The sequence below is a fragment of the Oryzias latipes genome, chromosome 24 (genome assembly GCF_002234675.1).
Source record: "Oryzias latipes chromosome 24, ASM223467v1".
Taxonomy (NCBI): Eukaryota; Metazoa; Chordata; class Actinopteri; order Beloniformes; family Adrianichthyidae; genus Oryzias; species Oryzias latipes.
In genome coordinates this window covers 15572661-15594109 of record NC_019882.2, presented here as the reverse complement: position 1 = coordinate 15594109, position 21449 = coordinate 15572661, and the positions used below count along the sequence as shown (strand labels likewise).

At 41.3% G+C, this 21449-nt stretch overlaps 1 protein-coding gene across 1 annotated transcript; it reads right to left on the bottom strand.

The window, feature by feature from the left end:
- Nucleotides 1-2495: 2495 nt before the first annotated feature.
- On the bottom strand, nt 2496-7683 carry LOC101158407 (elongation of very long chain fatty acids protein 4). The gene is made up of 7 exons (XM_004083728.4): nt 7397-7683; nt 6064-6153; nt 5781-5968; nt 5218-5298; nt 4740-4911; nt 4538-4665; nt 2496-3745 (listed from the first exon to the last, which is right to left on the bottom strand). Exons 2-7 carry the CDS (start codon nt 6128-6130, stop codon nt 3470-3472), a joined length of 912 nt encoding a protein of 303 aa, XP_004083776.1. The 5' UTR covers nt 6131-6153; nt 7397-7683; the 3' UTR covers nt 2496-3469.
- Nucleotides 7684-21449: the final 13766 nt, after the last annotated feature.

The window sequence follows — 21449 nt, the reverse complement described above, 5'->3', positions numbered from 1 at the left end:
TGCGTCTGGGTCCTACCGGCTCTCGAGCCTCCCCCTCACATGACACTTTTAGCGATTTTGTCTTGGCCAAGTAATTGAAGGGTTTGACAGAATTCACAATAGGTCTTGTAGTAGATCTCTCAGGTCTGAAATCTAACAAGTAAGTCTGTAAAAGACCCCGGAAACACAAGTTTGGATGTTGCTGCTTCAGGATATCTGCTTGTTTGTAGCAGTTGTTGTTGTTCAACAGTGGGTTTAGTTGTGTGTTGGTTGGATTGCCGGTTAATCAGACAGCATGACATTGTTTTACTGAAAATAGCAAATCATGATGACTTTGTCTTCACCCAAGACCTGTTTCTTCACTGTGTAGATTGGAAAGAGTGAAAATAGCCTTTTTCTTGCACCATTTTACAAAATTTTAGGCTTTGTCAGGTAGGGAGGGCTGGTGAGCACGAAGGACCCAGTATGGAGAGAAGGGAGGCACACGGTTCTAGGGCAAGGGGTTTATTAACTTAACAAAAAGCACTGCAGAGCAGAGAAACAAAACTAAACTCAAGTCCGAATCTTACTGTTGACTAAACATGAAAACATGGCAGAAGACAGTCAGGGAAGAGACAGTAATGGACCAGCCCAAGAGGAAGGCAGAGAGAAGACTTAAATACAAAACAGGTCTGACAAGACGCATGTGACAACGATCAGGAGAGATTGGGACCAGGGAAGCAAAACTCAAAACCATGACATAACAGTAAACCTTTCAAAATAAAACAGGAAACAGAACTCAAACATGACAGAAACAAAACGGAAAGCAAAAACCAATACAGAGAAACCCAAACCATGACAGGCTTCTGTTTGAGGCTATGCATAACATTTGGTATTCTTATTGGAAATTTTGAATTAATCCAACAACATTATTTGTTTTTACCCCCCAGAATTAGTAGTAACTCTTAAAATATATTTGGTTTTTAACCGATTCCCAATTTTTCTTTCTTTTACATTTTTAAAAATGTTTTTGTTGTTTAGCAAATTGCACAAAAGCCTTTTTTTCAAATCCATCAATTTTATATAAAATACCTTTCTGAACAATAGGCTCCATTATTATGATTGATCCTGCCTTTTCAAACACTACAAGCAACAAATGATTTACTTCAGGTCAATGAAAGAGTCAAGTTTATCTCATTGGCTGCTATGACAGTAGCATATTTTGCTCCAGTAGAGGGTACTCTTCATGCACGAAAGTACTCAAGCACAAGGTCTGAGTGTAATCTGTACATGCACGGCTGGAGAGCCAGTAAAACGCTGACTGTTTCCACTCTCTTAGTCTCACTTAGTCATTTAATTGCTAATGAGATGAGATGAATGACAGGTCTGGTTTGTAAGGCATTAACCCCTGCATGGTGACCCTTCACCCTGCTTGTATTGTAATACAAGATAATTAACACAGCCTGGATCTCAAATTGAAAAAGCTTTTTCCACAAGTATTGCACAGGAATGCATCTATTTTTAACCATTTACTGTTAAACACGTGACTATTTGCAAACCAAAATCCTTTTTCTGAATTCTTATGAATTGTTTTAGCTTGTTCTGCAGCAGCAGCAGTGGGGATGCAGGGTATTGAGACCTGCGCTGAAAGCTTTGGCCCTCTTTGCAATCCTCTTAGTCTCTGCTTTAGATCCCTCTGTGTCCCTGAGGAGGACAAACACATCCCTCCACTCTCATCTCATTCCGTCTATCATAGAAATCTTCCCCCCAGGCCTCCTTCTCTCTCCACCTGAATGACATCCGTGTGGGAAAAACAGGTGGCGGTGCGGGGATGTGAAAGGAGAAGAACAGGCCTCATGCAGAAGAGCATACAAATCTTGCATCTATGAGTTGAATGCAACATTTGTTTGGTTTAATGGCTCAGACAAGCTTTTTTTTTTTCTTCTTTTAAATAATTGCACGAGAAAACACAAAATAAAAAAAAAGACCACCATTTGTCCTCTACTGAATTGTATTTAGGAATAAATAATTTGTTGAAAAGGTTTTCTGTCCAAAGACATGGACAAAAAGTTCCAATTCTTTCAAAATAAAAGAACCATGACTTATGTTTCATTGTTTTGCAATAAAAATGATGCATTTTCGGAGTTTTACACTTGTAGAAACTCTTGTCAGATTAGCGGTGGCCTCTCTTCCAATGACCTGCTTCCCTGGATTGACGTGGAAATAAGCTCTTTTAGAGCTAAAGCCAATTTGTCCTCAAAGATTAGGGCAGATCTGTCTGAACAGACACAACCTTCTTCCTCCGCACCAACACACTCCTGCACTTCTCCACAAGATTTTTCCATCCTGTAGATCCCACATCGCCACTAAAGCAGAGGGATGCAAGGATTGGGAGAGCAAAGCAAAAAAAAAAAAAAAAAGAGGGGATGGTGAGACTTTGATCTGATGAAGTTCCTTAGCATTGGTGAAGGAGCAGCTACATGTATAATTGAACAAAAAAAGGTTATATTTTGAAAAAAAAACACAAACACAAAAGCATCTGTGAAGGTGTGCTGACACTGTCTTTATTTCATTTATATGTGGAGCCAGGAAGCTGTGTCACCTTGTTTTAAGATTGAAACGACCAATTCTTTTCTTTAAAAAAAAAAAAAAAAAGCCCTGTCATCATAACGTCTTTATCTTTAACCGGCAGTGAGACAGCATTGAGCCAAATATCAATCTCTTATTTTTTTCACCTCTGCTACTTTACACAGCAAATAAACCTTAAGGACCCACAAAAATATGTATTTTATCCCCCATAGAATAAAAAGAAGTTCTACAGTGTGGTCATTCGTTTCCCACAACAAACAAAGGAAATAGCATCTTCTTGTAAACGCAGCAATGTTTTTTTTTTTTTTCCAGCTGGACGCAGAAATAAATAAAAAGTTTGTGATATGTTAAACTGACATAAGTGAAGAACAGCAGTTATAGATGTGGACTATCGTCAACCCAACTACACGTCTGTAGTAGTGTAGCAAACAAAACAACATAATCCAGTTGGTCATTTTTCCCCTCTTTATGATAAAACGTCACTTTCAAAAGCACTAATATATACATTTGCATATTAAGGACTATTCAAGCTGAAATATGAGAGTCCAGAGTACAAAACATGAAGGTGATTTTTTTTTCTTTTTTTGGTCATAGAAGTAAAGCAGGTTGAAGGTCCTTAAACATTTTGGTCCTATCAGAGCCCAAAATAAAGTTGGACAGAGGAGCAAACAGCCTACAACATCAAACATTTTCTTTGTTTTGGTTAAAATAAACTCTTATGGAGACATTTTTTTCTCCCTGACAAGATCAGCAACTTCTTTTTTTTCTTTTAACAGACAAGCCCACAAACACACACTGCTATCCGTTCATCTCCTCCTGTTGGTCCCAGACATCTACAGTATCAGCAGGGATGCGTCTGATTTGATTTCTCCTCCCTCCCTTCTTCCTGTCCTCTGTCACCACACAGCTGCTTCCTCCTCCTTCACTCCCTTTTCGCTCTCCCCTTCTTCTGCCTCTTCCCGTTCTCCTCCACCTCCTCTGCGTTGCTGTGACCGTTAGTCAGGGAGGTGCCGTTCGCCACGTGTTTGCCTCCTTTCTGCGCTGAAGGTTTGCGTCTGTACGCGTGGTAGTAGAAGTTGGCGAAGAGGATGATGAAGGTGACGGCGTAGCCAATCAGAGCCCACTGCATCCAGCAGGGGAACGGACAGCCGGTGTAGAGGGAGTAGCCAGCATGGCCGATGGTCACGTGGAACTGGATCTGTTTAACAAAAAAGCGTAAAAATCCAACATTTGCAATTGAAACAGTAATAAAATGACAACTTTAATTGTAACTTGTTGTCAGATACTCTAGTCTGATATTTTCCATGAAAAAAAACACATTTTCTATATTTTATAAAGCAAAACAAAGCGCTTAATAGCTTTTACAACAATAATATGATAATTTCTAAAATTTTTAAAAACTTTTTACAATGTAAAGCAGATGCCTAATACTTAAAAATGTATACATAGAAATGCATGACAGCCTTCACGCTTCATTTACCTCGTTATATATTGATAAATAATCTAAATCTGCTTTTAATAAGGGACTTATGAACTTTTTTACTCTTTGAACTACCTTTACACCACTTTACTCTTTCAAACGTACCACCTTCAGCGCCTGAAGTCGTAAATTAAAACTTCCAATGTTTTTTTTTTACTGTTTTGCCGTATATATTTTTTGGACAATATGAAGCTATTAGAAAATCAGTTTAACACGCTCTGCGGGTGTAAGCACACTGTATTGTGCTTGTATTTAGAGCAGGGTTGGGTAACTCCGGGTCTCGACGGCCGCACGCCTGCAGGTTTTCCAACATACCTATGTTCTAATTGGCTGGACACACCTGAACCAGGTAATTAGTCATGAATATGGCTTGGATATCTGGAAATCATACAGACACACCGGCCCTCGAGGCCTGGAGTTGCCCATCCCCCCCCAAAAAACATGACCCTGCCCCCACAATACCCGTCTTGTGATTTTCTTGTAGTGGTAAATTATATAAGCAATACCCACCATCTGAATAATAGTGAGGTATTTCTTCCACCAGAGGTACTTCTGCATATGTGGTCCCAGGGCTGCCAGGCCATAGTAACCATACATGAGCACATGGATGGAGGAGTTGATGGTTGCACCAAAAAATGCTGGGGAGTTTATATCAGAAGTTATTATAAATTCTAGTGGTTTCTGTAATTCTACGTAAGTAATAGCAACTCACATTGTCCTCCAGGAACCCATTTAATCCCGATCCACCAAAGGATGAACATGGTGCAGTGATGGTAGACGTGAAGGAAGCTGACCTGATTGAACTTCTTCCTCAGAATGAAAAACACAGTGTCCAGGAATTCCACTCCTTTGGAAATATAGTACCACCAAAGAGCTGAGGCTATCTGGAGGAGAAAAAGAAGGAAGCGTGAACGTTTTTAGCTGACCAGTGGGCATTTCGGGAACATCTTGGTCAAACGAATGAAGCTTCTGGATGCTGACGCCTGACCATATACCTGACATGTCCTTTCTGCTTTCTCTATTATTACCACACCAAAAACAAAACAGAAGTTGCTTAGCATAACCTGCAACAAATCAGCATCCCTTGATTCATTCCCTCCACCAGCCTCACAACGACATTTGTTATGAAAGAACGTTTCTTTAAGATGAACACACTGGATGGCTATAAGAAAGTGTGACGGGGCTCCTACCCTGACTTCATTGACATCATTGGAGTAGTTGACAGGCTGACAAAGGTAGCTGTATCCAGCAGCACTCGATGCTAGCAGAAGCTGATGAGACAACAGAACAAACAATTCATCCAAGTTAAAGGAAAGGTCTTTAAAGTCAAATTTGATGTAAAAACAAATCATTTTTTGAAAGGGGAAAACGACATAAATAAGCTAATGAATTAGACGGAGCAGATCTAGCACATTTGGTTATGAATGACATTTGAAAATATGGTAACAATGAAGTTCAATCTTTCTTTATCACGTCAAAAAATGTATTTTGTCAAATCTGTTGCATGAAGAAGAAATCTATAAAATCTCGATATTAGTCATAAACTCTTAAATATTTCTGTTCTATTGTTGCATGAAATAAACTTTTGGACTAAATTTGCTTATTACACATTGTTCCTTTAGGTAACCTGAAGGACTTTCATTTCAGACACGCATTAAGTCAATCAGTTCAAATCTTATTAAGTGGCTACTTTTAATGTTGTGCTGTTTTCAAAAGCTTCCTCTTTCCTGGCAGAGCACAAAGCGGCGCTGACCTCTTTGGCGATGTAAAAGTTGAGGACCACCATGCTGAAGTTGTAGACTATGAGGGTCTTCCTGAGTGTGTAGGGTTGGCGGTCCTGCATGTACTTAGGCCCCGCCCACAGGAAGATCAAATACAGGCAGCTGATGGCCAGGGTGGGCCAGGGTGATGACATCATTGGCCAGTTCTCCACCCTCTTGTCTGCAGGGAAAAATCCAAATCACAATGTTTTATTCATGCTTTCTTCCAGACAGTCACTTTGGAGGAAATTCCTTGTTGCTGCCAGATAAACTTACCTGCTATAGTAAGGCTCCATTTGTAAAACTCTACAGTGTCATTCATAAAATGTGTTACAACCTCCATGGTTCTACTGCTGGCTTGTTATACTGTGGAGAGAACAGGAAGATAAACCAGACACACAATATAAATAACAAGCCATCCCCATCATATTAGAGTAACAAGAGACAATGGTCTCTTTAATAGGTTGAGGGCACGCTAGTCCCCTTTGCAGCTGCAACGTTCAGCGTCTTATTCCTTTTTTTTAATGCATATTTGGGTTCAGTTATCATATAAGGACCACACTAAAAACTTAAATTTATGTTTTTTTTTTTACTGAAAGAGTGTTGCACATCTACGACTTTTTTGTTTTGCTTTTGTAAAGCGAAAACAAAACCAGTAATCTGGTTTTGTATGATGCACTTTAAATGTTTTATTGCAGCTGTCCTGCATATGGTGCAACAGGTAGGCAGGTGGTTGGATAGGGGCTGATGTCTACTTATCAAAATGTGCATCTCACAAGAAAGTTGAGCAAAAATCTACATTTGGAAAGTCGACTCTGCTTTTGGTTTCATCGTGCAGCTATCAGACACTCATTAGGCGGGTTATATAACAAAACCTTCTGAAAGCTGAAAGCTATTAGATTATATTAATCTATTATTAATCCAATGCATCAGATCAGTTGTCCTATAAATAGTTAAAGTCTCGGTAACTACAAGTGAGAAAGTGCTGAGTACTCGGACAAATGTTGCACATGGGTTTGAAGGATTAAATAATCTGCAGAATGGACAATCTCTGCAGGATTCTATATGATAACATGTATGGTCGGGGTTTAGTTTGGTTGCTCTGGGAGACCAGATCAGCCGAGGTTTAACCGGGAACAAAAAGACTGGGGCGCATGTGTCAGCAGGTTTCGCTCGCTCCGCTCAAGAGACTTAAATTCAATTGATCAACGAGCTTAGATGTAAGGCCCGCATTTCCACGCGCCCGCTGGATGGAGATCTGCCTACATGTGCAAGCAGCACACAGGGGAAACAGATGGAAATCTGCCCACAAAACCAGACAGATGCGGTGATTTCATTCAAGAGTACAGAAGCATGCAATCTGGGGGCTTTTACAAGCGGTTGGCTTTGAAAAATAAGCCAATTAAAGGAGAAACCGCAGAGCCACATTCAGCTGATCCCCCAGAAATGGGTTGGTCTCCTTTTTTCAGCACTCGAACAGTTCCTCAGGACCCCATATAACCTCGAAACTGTAACTTTTTCTCCTTTTTCGACCCCTATATAATTGTTTATATGCACGTCTAGAATTTCCCAACTGCACTCTCTGCTTTAAAAAAAAGCGATTACTCACGTAGCTGATAGTTAAAACCGTATAATGGCATCCGGTGTAATATGAAGCCCAACTCCGTCCAGTTACTGTTGCTGCTGCACCCTCCTCCTCTCTTTGTGGTGTCACTCGGTGTCCTCGCCGCTCCGGTTACAGTTCGACATCGGAAAATAAATTTGGCATAAAAATTCGGTGGAGAAGGCAAGTCGAAATCTATGGCTAAGAATGGCCAGCTACGCACGAGGTCCGCGCCGGGCGCTCAGCAGCATCATCTTCCTTCAATCTCCTGGAGCCGAGGAAACCACGGGGGCTTTGCGCATGCGTGGATTGTCGCGTGTGTATGCGCGCGCGCAACAGCTGTTGTGGAGAGCTGAGCTCGTGGCTCTTAGCTCAGCTAATTAGCCTACTCTTCTATGTTAATGTGAGGTTTACTGCTCCTGGCTTTTGTCTTAATTTTGCTTAAAATGAGTGAAATTTGTCATTTATAATCTCAAGCAAAACATGTAAGCAGTGTAAGTAGTCATTTGCTCTTTAATTTTTGCTGACTTTTGATCTATTTTCTTATCCCCCCCTTACATTTGACATAATCAGCACATAATGTGAGCAAAGAAAAACTTAGAACAGGAAGTGACAAAACTGGGTTAGTTTTCATTCACTTTTTAAAAAAACAAAACAAACAATTGGCATCTCCATTAGAGTTCAGAACCCTTGGGCTCCTGGCCTTTTTTTCTCTTTAGTTTGGACCCTTGATGCCACAAAGATGACTAAGATGATTTAGAACAAGCAGGGACACAATGGTGGAGTAGATCAGAGATGGAGCCAGGTCAGACAAGGATTTTTAGTTGAACAAATGCAAACAGCCAGAAAAGAAAGCTAAAACAAGAACGATGCATTATTGCTTTGGAAAGGTGCAGGTTAGGAGCTACGCAGCAGTATTTTGCACCAATTGCAGCTAATAACAAAAATGTTTTCTTTTGGGGTTCCCCTCATTCTGGGTGTAGTTGATCAATTCATACAAAAAGCAAAGCTGTTTAAAACCAAGTGCACTGGCTCCCTAAGCAAATGATCCACAAATGACGCCACTAGATGGCATTGTCACACTAATATCGTTTTCACTCTTCCTGGTGGTAAGTTTAGCAATTTACGTCTTTAAGATTGTTTTTTTTAAACACTAATAAAGATCCCTTCAATTTTTGCATATAAATATTCTGTACAAGCTCATTCCTGTTAATCTGTGACAGATTTTACGATTTTGTGAACAGAGAAAAACAGCCATCTAAAAGTACACAAGAGGAACGGATCCATTGTAACTGGTAAAGTTTCTCATATCCAAGTTCTTTTATCAAGAAGCTTAAATTTACTTGCTTTCGCTTCCAATTCACTTATGGACTCCACTGCTTTGTCAACTTTGAATTAATTCTGTTTTTTTATTTTTATTTTATTTTGTTTTTCCAATTGGAAAAGCTGGAGAGCCAAGCGATCTGTGCTCGTAGTGATTACAAATATATCTTTCACAGGAATCAGAAAGTTTGCCTTGAATGTTTATGTGTATATGTGTACGCTTGTATATGGGATAAACAATGTCACACAAAGAAAATTGATGTCCTAAGCATAGAATTAAGAAAACCCTACATGTCCTACCTGTTGTTGAAGTGGCATGCTCTTCGATTTTAATATCATAAAAAAACATTGGCCATTACCATTACTTTAATTTTTTAACAGTTGCACTATAATTTGGACACTATGATATAAGAAGAATAAAAAGTAAATAAAATAAAAAAGTAAATACCTCATTTTTTTCAGATCAGAGTCAGATAGACCAGACCAAAACAAAATTCAGTATTGCTTCATGTGCAATGTTTCTCCTCAGGATAACATACTTTTGCAGCTATGAACCAACACATTTTTTGCTTGGTTTATTATTTTAAGATAAGAGGAACTGAGCATGAGAATTTCAAGTAGTTAGTCAGATCTTGAAACGTGTATTTTAATTTCTTCCATCTCTAAGTGTCTGCAGGCTTTCTGCTTGTTCTGCTACAAACTGTATGCAGTTTGGTTTGAATTTATAACTGAGGTGATGCAACCACTACTCACAATGCAACACAGAAAAAGCTGATTTTCCATTAAAGAAATGGAAAGATAAAATCCTGAAATGTGTTCACTTTTTGTAAATATTGAAAACTCAAACTTCTTTAAGACCTATTAGTATGACTGATGATTGTGAAAACTGATAACCCCAAACAGACTCATGCTGACCCACTTCACCAAGTTAACTCAGCATTTTGTAACAAGCCCAGAGCAGACTGTAAGGGGAAATAATTTCCACTCTGAAAAAGTTTGTTTCTCACCAGCCACATAAAGGCAAGCTGGAATGTTAGTGGAAGTGGCACTTTATATTGAGGAATTGTGCATTATTAGACTAACTGTAACTCAAATATTCTGCAATGCTAGGTAACAAATATTTCACGTAGAGTTAAGTTTCAGTAGACTAACGTACTGTGGAGGCAGATACTGGCAAAGTATGGTCAATCGTGAGAAATTATGCTACTTTTACTGCTTGTATCAGTGTGTGTACTTTCTGTATATTTACTCCTCTGGGTTGTTCAGATAATATAAGTAAACTTCCTGTTCTCACTTTCTCATTTTTGTTTTCATTGTCGTCATGTTTTCTGAAGGATTTACTTCAACGTCTTATAAAGCTACTGTCTGTTCATTTCAGATCTGTTTATCACCCTTTTTGATCTCCATATTTCATGGAGCCTCTGACGTTTTGAAAAGGAGGAAACATTTCACAATTTCTAGTCTTGTAAATGATAAAGTACAGGGTCCTCCCACTCTACTGCTAGATCCTTTTTTTCCATCTATCAAAATATACTAGTGTGTGTGAAACACTGGAACACGCAAACCATGAAAGGAAATCGTGAGCTAAATCTTGCAACAATAATTAGGATTTTACTAGTTAAAAATGCAAATTGCCAACAATATACTTTTCTGCACGTGAAATAGACCAGAACAAGAGGTTGTCTGAATAGGTTTTGCTGCCAGAAAACTGACAAAAATGAGTTATTAAGCTGAGTGTTGCGAAACTTGTTGGCTCAATGTCCTGCATGATCAAATCTGAACTTGAAGAAATGTAGCGTTAGTAGCTTTAGCATTTGATCATTAGAAACACTAAGAAATTGCTAGCAGCATAAAGGTTGGTCCATAATTCAAGAGAAGGTTAATTGTTCTGGCCAAAAAGAGCAGAGAAATTTGTTCTTATTTGTTATCCCTCTTGTACGGATGCCTATCCTGGGACCTCCGAGGCTCCGAGTGTGTTTGTGATGTTTTGATGAGAGGAAGTGTCGCACGGAGAGCCAAATCTTCAGAAGCAGCGGTTTCAGGGATTGCAGTCGAGGCGAGGAATAGGTAGAACAAGGAAGGTATTTATTTTTTTCCCAGAGGCACTCAGGTTCACAAACGTTCGTGTAATGCTCAGCCGCCACCTATTAGCTCTCCTTTCAAAGGAGTAACAGATGCTCTGATTTAATGCAACACCGACATCAACAAACTGAGCACCTATAAAAGATATTGCTGCACAACATATATATATTAAAAACACATTAATTATAACTTAAAATGCATCTTAGTTTACCCAACACCCACTAAACATTTTACTAAACATACCAATAATCATATTTGCACATTTTAAAAGGTTTTGACCCAAATATTAAAAAAAAAACACATTCCTGTACACCACGTTTTCCCCCTACCTTTCAAAGGAGTAAGAGATGTTCTGAAATCAAAATGGTGCTCAGAACAAACTTTCCCGGGGCTACGGTATCTCTCAAAGGACAAAACATAAAACTTCAAAAGTCAAAATCACGGGCAACACCACCATCCACTGGCTGTAACTTTCAACTGCACTACATGCATTCCCACAGTGGCTGATGGCATCCCATCATTGAACTTAAAAGAACAGAGTGAACATTCTCATATAGGTATGGGACCTTTAAGGTTTGGCGGGTTGGGATCTCCACAGAGGCAATCGCTGGGGGCCCAGACTGGTTGGGCTGCCTCGGTCCTGTCAGAGCCTCACCAGCGCTTTCACAGGGTAGCGGTTGGGTCGGGGCTTGCCCCTATTTCTTAACTCCTCTCTCTTTGTGTGGTGTGGTGAGTGTTAGGCCTGGGGGATCGGCTCTCCCTGCGATTGGGCCCCTGGGCTGGGGACAATGGGACCCAATGCTGGAGGGGTTGGGGGTGGTTGTTTCACCAATCGGGAGTCAGTCTGTCCCCGACCTACCCTCCTTCCTTATACAACCACTTATTAGGGCGATGGGGAGGGGTGTCAGCCTGCAATTTGCGCTTCACGGGTAGCTATTTGGCAGTGGTACCCCTCCCTTAGTTGCCGCATGAAATTTGGACCCTCCCCTCTCGGTTTTAATTGCACCTTAGACATTTAGGCCCCTTTGGTGGGGGGTGTGGGGGGGGGGGTGCTTGGACATCACTGACAGCAAGCCAGAGATGTCTGCGCAGTGGCCCACCCGCCAATTTTAACTGCACCTTAGAAATTTAGGGCCTCTTGGTGGGAGGGTGTTTGGACCTCACTGTAATCAATCAGGCGATGCGCTACCCACCAATTTTAACTGCACCCTTCAATAACACAACTTACGTCTCAAAAATACATACTCCAGCACACACACACAAAGAAACAACACATACCTTCCACAAGGAAGCTGGGACCCCTGATAATCTGTCCCCTACCCCATCCCTGGTGGGCGGAGTCATGCCCTCTGCAACGGGGGCTGTGTCCCTTGGTGCTGGCTTCCCGGGCCGGGCAGACCCTTCTCCACACAAAGAAAGGGATCCCTGAGTTCTCCGGTGGGACCATGAACCGTGGATCATGTCCTATCTGAGCCGGGGGGTGTCCGTGTCCCTGTGGTGTGGGTTTTGGTCCTTACACTATCGTCCTGGCTGGCCTGGGCCCTGCACTCTCTGTGCTTCTGTGTCACCCTGCTCTTTGGCGTTGTGGCCCCCTGTGGTGGTCCTACAAGCCCTGGTCTTGGTGTCTGGCTGGATTACCCAGTGGGCGGATTCCCTCAACCTGCTGTACCATACTGGTGTCAGGAGGGCCCTGGCTACCACTACCGCTTCGACGGGGGTCTTGGTGTGGGGATGTGTTGAATGTGGAACTTCCCTCTCAGCTGGGTTTGTAGGTGAATGTTGGTTGGCTCCCTCTGGGTTTGTATTTTGTCCCTGTTCCCCACACCGACAGTACCTAACATCCTGGGCCTGTGTGCCCCTCCTGGTAGTTGTTGGCAAAGTGGCAGAAGGTAGAGGGGTGGGAGTTAGGGTAAGTTATTCTGGCCTGAATCTGCGACAATTAAAGTATTTTTTCCTTCCTGATTAAGTGCTAACTTCTTCACTATCTCAGTCAGTTCTGAGAGTTCAGAAAAAGCTCTTGTTTTCTTTCCTTTTGTGCTTGTGCTGCTATCTGGTGCACAATGCATTTGGGACATTGCTTTCTTAGGTCTGTAGTGGGAGTGCGACTTTCTTGTTTACCTTGCTAGCTTGCGAAGTTCAGCCTGCAGCTCACGAATAGTCGTGGTTTTATACGTAGATGCAACTCAAGCGTACACATTTTCATCAGCTAAGTCCCGCAAGAATTGGCAAATGAGCCAGGATTGGGGAAAGGCCTGTTCTGTCTTTCGCTGTCTCCCGCTCTCCACAGTAGGGCAAACGGTGCAATGGCATGCAAACATGCTGACTCTCCTGTCTTCTGGCCCTGCTCCTAGAAGGCTGCTAGTTGATCGAAAAACAACAGCTTAAGTTTTGGTTCTTTTAGCTTGTCTTTAACACTTATCAGTGATTGAGATTTTTTTTTTATCTATCATGTGAGAACTGTTCTGTGATTGGCCAAACAAAAAACAGAGTACATTAAAGTGCATGTAGAATGCAAGATTGTGCTAAGCTGCACTATCTGGTTGAAACAAACATGTATCTTCAGTGCTTTTCATTTTATTGGCAATCACTCCAACAATGGTGACTCTCTACTTTAAAAAACGATTTTTTTCTCAACAGTAATTTTGGATCTTGCCACTGTGGTGTGCTTGTACAGCTGTTGCCCTGTTATTACTGTATTTTTAGATGAATAATGTGATTTGGTGAAAGGAACTTGACATAAGTTTTGCACTTGAGCTTCTTGTAAAGATTGACATAGCCAGAGAGAACTTTGTTTATATTCTTGCAGCATTGTGTGCAAGAAAAAAGTTGTGGCTGCTTACAGTGCTTACATTCCAACAACTGTTCCACAAATTAAAAGGAAAGTGCAAATGGTTAGAATGTGACAATATACTGCATTCTAAAGCAGGTTTCAATTGTTGCATTTTTTATTACAAACAGGCTAGTTTTGTATTAAGACAACACATAGTATTTTTCTGCACCATGCAATCGTGCAACAATTTCCTACAGTGATTTTCCATATCTCACGCTGGTTTTATTTTTCAGGACATATCCATCAGGCACAAAAGATTCAGTTTTCATGGATTGTCTTATTCAGTGTAGTATTAGGTCACAGACTGAACAATTGTGTTGACAATAGAGCTTTTTTTTTGCTTTTATTGCTTCCCATAAAAACAGGAAATGAGTTGAACATATTGACGCAGTTTATAGGTGGGCACACACCCTCCCTTGTCCTTGATTAACCTCATGTGAGAAGAGAAACTCTTCCCTGGGTTGCAGTGCGTGGCAGGACTAACCAAGGTTTATATTTAATCACAATCTGATTTTTGCAAAACATTGAGTACTGACAAATGTTAATGGTTTTCATAAGTTTTCATTATTAATCTCCAATTGTTTTTATTTTTTTTTCTGTTCTTTGGTTTTACTTTAAAGATTTTTTTTTCACTATATATATATATGTATATAAATGATAGGATAACCTTTTTTTTTTTACAAAGTTAGTTAAAGTCCCACTCTAATGAATATCATGTTTTAATGTGTTGTCATTGTGTTTTTCTAATGATAAAGGACAGCTTAAATTCTTTATTCAATTGGTTTTGAATCAGGGAGAGGCGCAAAAAGGCCGTTGAAAAAAACTTGTAGATGTGACGTTGAAGCTACTACGGCAAGCCATTTGTTTTCTCATGAAGTTTTGCAACTCTGCAGAAAACTATGTAGTAGAAAATGACAGTTTTTTCTTTTTTGAATTTTGCCCAAATTAGCATTTGCAGAGTGGGGCTCTAAGCTAGCGGGAGAGCATGTGCACAAAAAGGGATGCAAAAAGGGATGATGGGAAGGGGGCGGGCTTCCTCAGAAGCAAATTTAAATTTCCAATAAACTCCTGCTGCTCTGCACTAACTTTAATAGACATTTTTTTACATTTTGGCTAAAAACAGCATAATCATAAGTAAAAGACCATTGGGAACACTTTGAAAAAAGATGATCAAAAGATGATCAGAGTGGGTCTATAAATTTAAGCCAAAGTTCTCAAATTTACATAATGAGAGCAGGAGCATCTCAATATCTTACATAATGATCACATATTTTTTTCAATAAGAAGTATTGTAACTGTCCAAAATCCAGATATTTTCTATAATATTTGGAAATATCCTGCAGAATGAATAAAAAGAGCAGCTATGAAACAGATAAGAGTGCAAAGAGCTCTTGTAAAATGCTTAGAAACTGTTTTGTGAACGCTCAATAACATGTTCCAGATAGCACAAAAAGATTATAAAAAGAAGTGCAAATGTTAAGGTAATTATTAATGTTTAAAGAAAAGAGACATGTTTGCTTTTTGGCTGTAAAAATATACTATACTCTCCAACTGACGTGGGCTTTAACACATTTTCAGCAGACAGGACTTTAACACACACAGTAAGGAATAATGCTTTTATTAACTGTTGAAAAACCTGTCTGTCAGAGCAGAGCAAGAAACCACCTGGTGAATATAAAGTGAGCTGTGAGGGTGGAGCTCATCCGCTGAAGTCTCTGCTCTAACCTGCTGCCTCTTCTAATAAAAAAAAAAAAATAAATAAATTTAAATTTATACTGTATTCATCCCTCAATGGGGAAATTCTTCTCCGCATTTGACCCATCCCCTGGGGGAGCGGTGAGCTGCAGCTGAACCGCGCTCGGGAGGCAGTAGTGTTAAGGGCCTTGCCTAAGGACCCCCACTGGGTGATGTTAACTGCTCGCCATTGATATGGTAATTGCCCCCCAGTACCATTGCTTATTCCCCTCCGGGAATCGAACCCTGGATTCCTGCATTGTAGCTTGTCACCTTACCAACCGAGCCACCCAGCCACTAAGCATTGATACACAAATGTTCATGCTTCATAAATGTGCTTTCACAGTGGAACTATTGCTGTTGTCAGTGAAAGTCTGACATTATTTTGAGCGAAAATATTTTCCTCTTCGGACTTCTGTTTGCAGGATGAGGTTTGGCAAAAGGAAAGGAAACCCGATTTACAAGAGCTTTCCTCACTGGCACCAATACCAGCCATATTTTGACTTCACTAAGCAAAATCTGTGTGAGTGCATTTTAGCTTGCGTTATGTAAAGTAATAAAAACAAGTAGCAGAATGCAAAGTAAGAGCTATATGGCATCAGCCTTGATGTTAAAAATAAAATAAAGTAGGTGGAAAATACTTAATTTGTTTTTGAAAGTGGGAGTAAACCCGAGGTACTTCCAACATGCTGTGGTCACTGATTAGATTTACTGCTGGTTCAGTAAAAGAATTGCCAACAATCCACTGTGGAGTCAGGACAAATAGCAACCCTGTTTTAAAGCATAACATGTTATGTTTTGTGAGTTCATACACAGAGAGAAACAGCTCTTTAATCCAGAAGTGAAGATTTTAGTCCCATTTTATATTAATATGAATCTGCCCCCCAAAAAACTCAACACTAACATTTTACAGTTTATCCTGTATTTTAATTTTATTCATTTTATTTTTTCTTTGTAAAAAAACATGTTTTATAATCCTTGCCACTTTTGAAACACTTTCATAAAGTTGAAAACTACCAAATTTTACTATTTTTAAAAGTGTAATGCTAAAGGTTTATTTTTTCCCAGATATTACATAAACTCAATTGAATACTTGGAAACTAAGGTATAAAATACCCCTTCCTTAAAGTGTCACTCCGATCATCTTTTGATTTGTCTTAAAAGCTCTCCAGTGGTCTTTTAAATAGACTTTTTTTCAAAAAGCCCAGTGAATGTCTCAGGCAATGGAGAGCAATTTTGTTTATGTGTCCTCCATGATCAACAAGAATGCCACAATAACATGTTAAAAACACAACTTACATCGGAGTAAACTTAGACAATCACAGATGTAAATTATTGATTGAAAAAAAATGTGCATGTATGCAGGCTCATATAAAGGGAGAAACTCTGGATTTCATTTCCACACACAAAGTGACATATTGTTCTCTATATGTAATTACATTATATGTAATTTTATAAATATAAAGAAAAACAAAAAAAAAAACGCCCCTCTCACCCTCCGCGGGTGGTTTCTCCTCCAAGCTCGGGTTCTCTACCAGAGGCCTGGGAGCTTGAGGGTCCTGCGCAGTATCTTAGCTGTTCCTAGCACTGCACTTTTCTGGACTGAGATATCTGAGGTCTTTCCAGGTATCTGTAGTAGCCACTCGTCCAGCTTGGGGGTTACTGCCCCGAGTGCTCCAATTACCACAGGCACCAATGTCACCTTCACTTTCCATGCTTTCTCCAGTTCTTCTCTGAGTCCCTGGTATTTCTCCAGTTTCTCATGTTCCTTCTTCCTGATGTTCCCATCGCTTGGCACTGCCACATCCACCACAACGGCTTTCCTCTGTTCTTTATCCACCACTACAATGTGTGGTTGGTTCGCCATTACCATCCTATCAGTCTGGATCTGGAAGTCCCACAGGATCTTTGCCCTCTCATTCTCTACCACCTTCGGAGGTGTTTCCCATTTTGACCATGGGGTTTCCAGTTCATATTCTGCACACATGTTCCTGTATATTATTCCAGCCACTTGATTGTGGCGCTCCATGTATGCTTTCCCTGCCAGCATCTTACACCCTGCAGTTATGTGCTGGATTGTTTCAGGCGCCTCTTTGCACAGTCTACACCTTGGGTCTTGTCTGGTGTGGTAGATCTTAGCCTCTATCTCTCTGGTGCTCGGGGCTTGTTCCTGAGCTGCCAGGATGAGCGCTTCAGTGCTGTCCTGTAGGCCAGCCCTTTCCAGCCATTGGTAGTACTTTTTGATATCAGCCACTTCAGTTATGGTCCGGTGGTACATCCCATGCAGGGGTTTGTCCTCCCATGAGGATCTGTCCTCCAGCACTGTATCCTCTGCTCTCCATTGCCTGAGACATTCACTGAGCACACTGTCAGTTGGGGCCTTGAGCTTGATGTTCTCATGCATCTTGGATGTTTCATCCTGGATAGTGGCTTCTACGCTCACTAGTCCTCGGCCTCCTTCCTTGCGGCTAGCATACAGTCTCAGGCTGCTGGATTTGGGATGGAACTCTCCATGCATGGTGAGAATCTTTTGTATTTTAACATCCGTGGTCTGTAGCTCTTCCTTTGGCCATCTTATTATCCCTGCAGGGTATCTGATAGCTGGCAGTGCGTAGCTGTTTATTGCCCGGATCTTATTTTTGCCATTGAGCTGGCTTCTCAGGACTTGCCTTACTCGTTGGAGGTATTTAGCTGTTGCAGCTTTCCTTTTTGCCTGCTCGAGGTTGCCATTTGCCTGTGGAATCCCAAGGTACTTGTAACTGTCCTCAATGTCTGCTATTGTTCCTTCTGGGAGTGAGACCCCTCCTGTGTGGACTACCTTGCCTCTCTTTGTCACCATCCGGCTACATTTCTCGAGCCCGAATGACATCCCAACGTCAGTACTGTAGATCCTGGTGGTGTGGATCAGGGAGTCGATGTCACGCTCGCTCTTAGCATATAGCTTGATGTCATTCATGTAGAGGAGGTGACTGATGTTGGCCCCATTTCTGAGTCGGTATCCATAGCCAGTCTTGTTGATTATTTGGCTGAGGGGGTTCAGACCTATGCAGAACAGCAGTGGGGACAGAGCATCACCTTGGTATATCCCACATTTTATGGACACTTGTGCAAGTGGCTTCCCATTGGCTTCAAGGGTGGTTTTCCACAGCTTCATTGAGTTTCCTATGAAGGCTCTTAGAGTCCTGTTGATGTTGTACAGCTCCAAGCATTCAGTGATCCATGTGTGTGGCATTGAGTCATAGGCATTCTTGTAATAAATCCAGGCTGTGCACAGGTTGGTGTGTCGTGACCTGCAGTCTTGAGCGACTGTTCTATCAACCAGGAGTTGGTGTTTGGCTCCTCTGGAGTCTTTACCAATGCCCTTCTGTGTGTTGTTCATGTATTGATCCATGTGCCTATTTATCTTGGTTGCAATGATGCCTGACATGAGCTTCCATGTTGTGGAGAGACAGGTTATTGGCTGGTAGTTGGATGGGACTACACCCTTTGAGGGATCCTTCTTGATCAGTATTGTTTGACCTTTCGTTAGCCATTCGGGGTGAGTCTCATCTCTTAGCAGCTCATTTTTGCTGCCAGGCGCTCGTGGAGTGCGTCGAGTTACTTTAGCCAGTGGGCATGTACCATGTCAGGGCCCGGTGCTTTCCAGTTCTTCATTCCTGAGACTCTTTCTTGGATGTCTGCCACTGTGACAGTTACTGGATTCTGTTCAGGGAGGTTGCTATGTTCTTTTCTCAGAGAGACCAGCCCCTGGGCATTGCTGTTATGTGCTGTCTCTTTCTCACATATACTTTTCCAGTACTGTTCAGTTTCTAGCCTTGGTGGGTCTGCTCAGCGGTTTTGACCCTGCCAATGAACGCAGACTTTTGCAGGTTGAGTTGTAAACAACCTGTCTATCCGTCTGGCTTTATTGTCCCTTGTGTACCTCTTTAGGCGGCTGCTCAAGGCTAGGAGCCTTTGTTTGGCAGTTTCCAATGCTTCAGGTATGGGCATCTGGCTGTATCTCTTAGGTACTTGCTTTCTCATTGTACCTCTTTGAGCCTCTGTCAGCTTATTCACATCCTTCCGAGTTGCCTTGATTTTGGCCTCTAACCGTTGCTTCCATGGTGGGTATTGTTTTCTCCCATGGTTGCTCTTATAGCCAAGCATTTCAAGAATCACTGCTGCTGAAGTGTAAATCAGTTCATTGGTTTCTGTTATTGTTGTGGTAGGAATTGCCCTCAATGCTTCATTCACAGTTTCCAGGAGACTTTCAGGCAGTGCATCACTTAACCGTTGTAGCTGGTGTCGGGGTTGCCCAGTGTTCATTCTAGACATGATCTTGTATTTCAGGTCAGTCGCTGCCTTGCTCAGCATATCTGTGGTTGTTGGGGCTGTGTACCCAAGCTCAGTGTGGGAGAGCGGTATAGCCTCCTCTCTGTCCTGCTGTTCTGGCTCTCCCGTGGTAATGCAATTGTATTGTACCGCTTCAATCTCAAGTTGTGATAGGAGTTGTCGTTTGTGGATGTTCAGGATTGGGTTCAGGTTTGGCAGTTAGCCTTGATTGTGGGTTTCGAAGCATCTATTCATTCCACATTTTCTGCATGTAACCCGTCTGGGTGGGATTACTTCAGTAGTAGCATTCTAACAGAACCTTGTTCTCACATGTCCATGTAGTCCACCGTCAGGGGATGGTGCTCTCACCGTTTCTCTTCACCCTTTATACATCGGACTTTACCTACAACACCGGCAGTTGCCACCCCCAGAAGTTCTCTGACGACTCGGCCACTGTTGGCTGTGTGTCGGGGGGGAAGGAGCTGGAGTGCAGGTCAGTCATCAAGGACTTTGTGGACTGGTGTAAGCATAATCACTTGTGCTTGAACACCAGTAAAACAAAGAAGATGGTGATTGACTTCCGGAGAAGAACACCACAATACACACCGTTGAGCATCCAGGGCTTGGACATTGAGATAGTGGACAGTTTTAAGTACCTGGATGCTCACCTCAACAAGAAACTGGACTGGACTTGCAACACCGATGCCCTGCATAAGAAGGGCCAAAGTCGCCTCCACCTTCTGAGGAGACTGAGGTCCTTTGGAGTGTGCAGGCCTCTCTTAAGGACTTTCTAGGACTCTGGTAGCCTCTGTTATCCACTACGCCGTGGCCTGTTGGGGAGCAGGCAGCACAGACCGGGACAGGAAGAGACTTAACAAGCTGGTCAGGAGGGCCAGTTCTGTCCTGGGCTGTCCACTGGACTTTGTGGAGGAAGTGGGTGAAAGAAGGATGTTGGCCAAGCTAACATCCATCATGGACAACACCTCTCACCCACTACATCAGACAGTGGAGGCACTGAACAGCTCCTTCAGCTGCAGACTTCTACACCCCCCATGCAGGAAGGAACGGTTCCGCAGGTCATTCATCCCAACAGCTGTGAGATTGTACAATGCCACAGTTTAAATATGCATGTACAAACCGGTTATCATACATCAATAGCCCATCTGTATATTCTGTGTTTTTACTTTATTCATTTAATTTTATTATTACCCATAACATACGTTATGTCGTAATAGTGTACATAAGTTATTACTTACTTTTTTACTTTTTCTATTTTTGCACATTTTGTATTTGTATTTTTGCACATTTTGAACACCCCTCACTTTTGCACATTGCTGCCATTCTTCTCTGCTTTTTGAACTGCTGTAACAATTGAATTTCCCCAATGTGGGATCAATAAAGAATATCTCATCTCATCTCATATACATACATACATATATATATATATATATATATATATATATATATATATATATATATATATATATATATATATATATATATATATATTACAGGAAAAAAAAGCTGTTTCATCTAACTTTTGACATGTATGAATTTATTTGACAGTTTTAGAGTTCTGGAATCATGTCTTCACCATTCTAACTGCATTACTCACTTTAAACCTACTTATATTAGTATCTAGTATGGAATTAGGACAGCGTTATCTCTACCTGTTGTATCCACTGCAGGTATAGTCGACTCCAGGTAATCCTCTGCCCCACTGAGCTCAAAGTCTCTCAGAGCTGTCAGCTTGAGTTAACTTCAAACTGAGGTGGATGC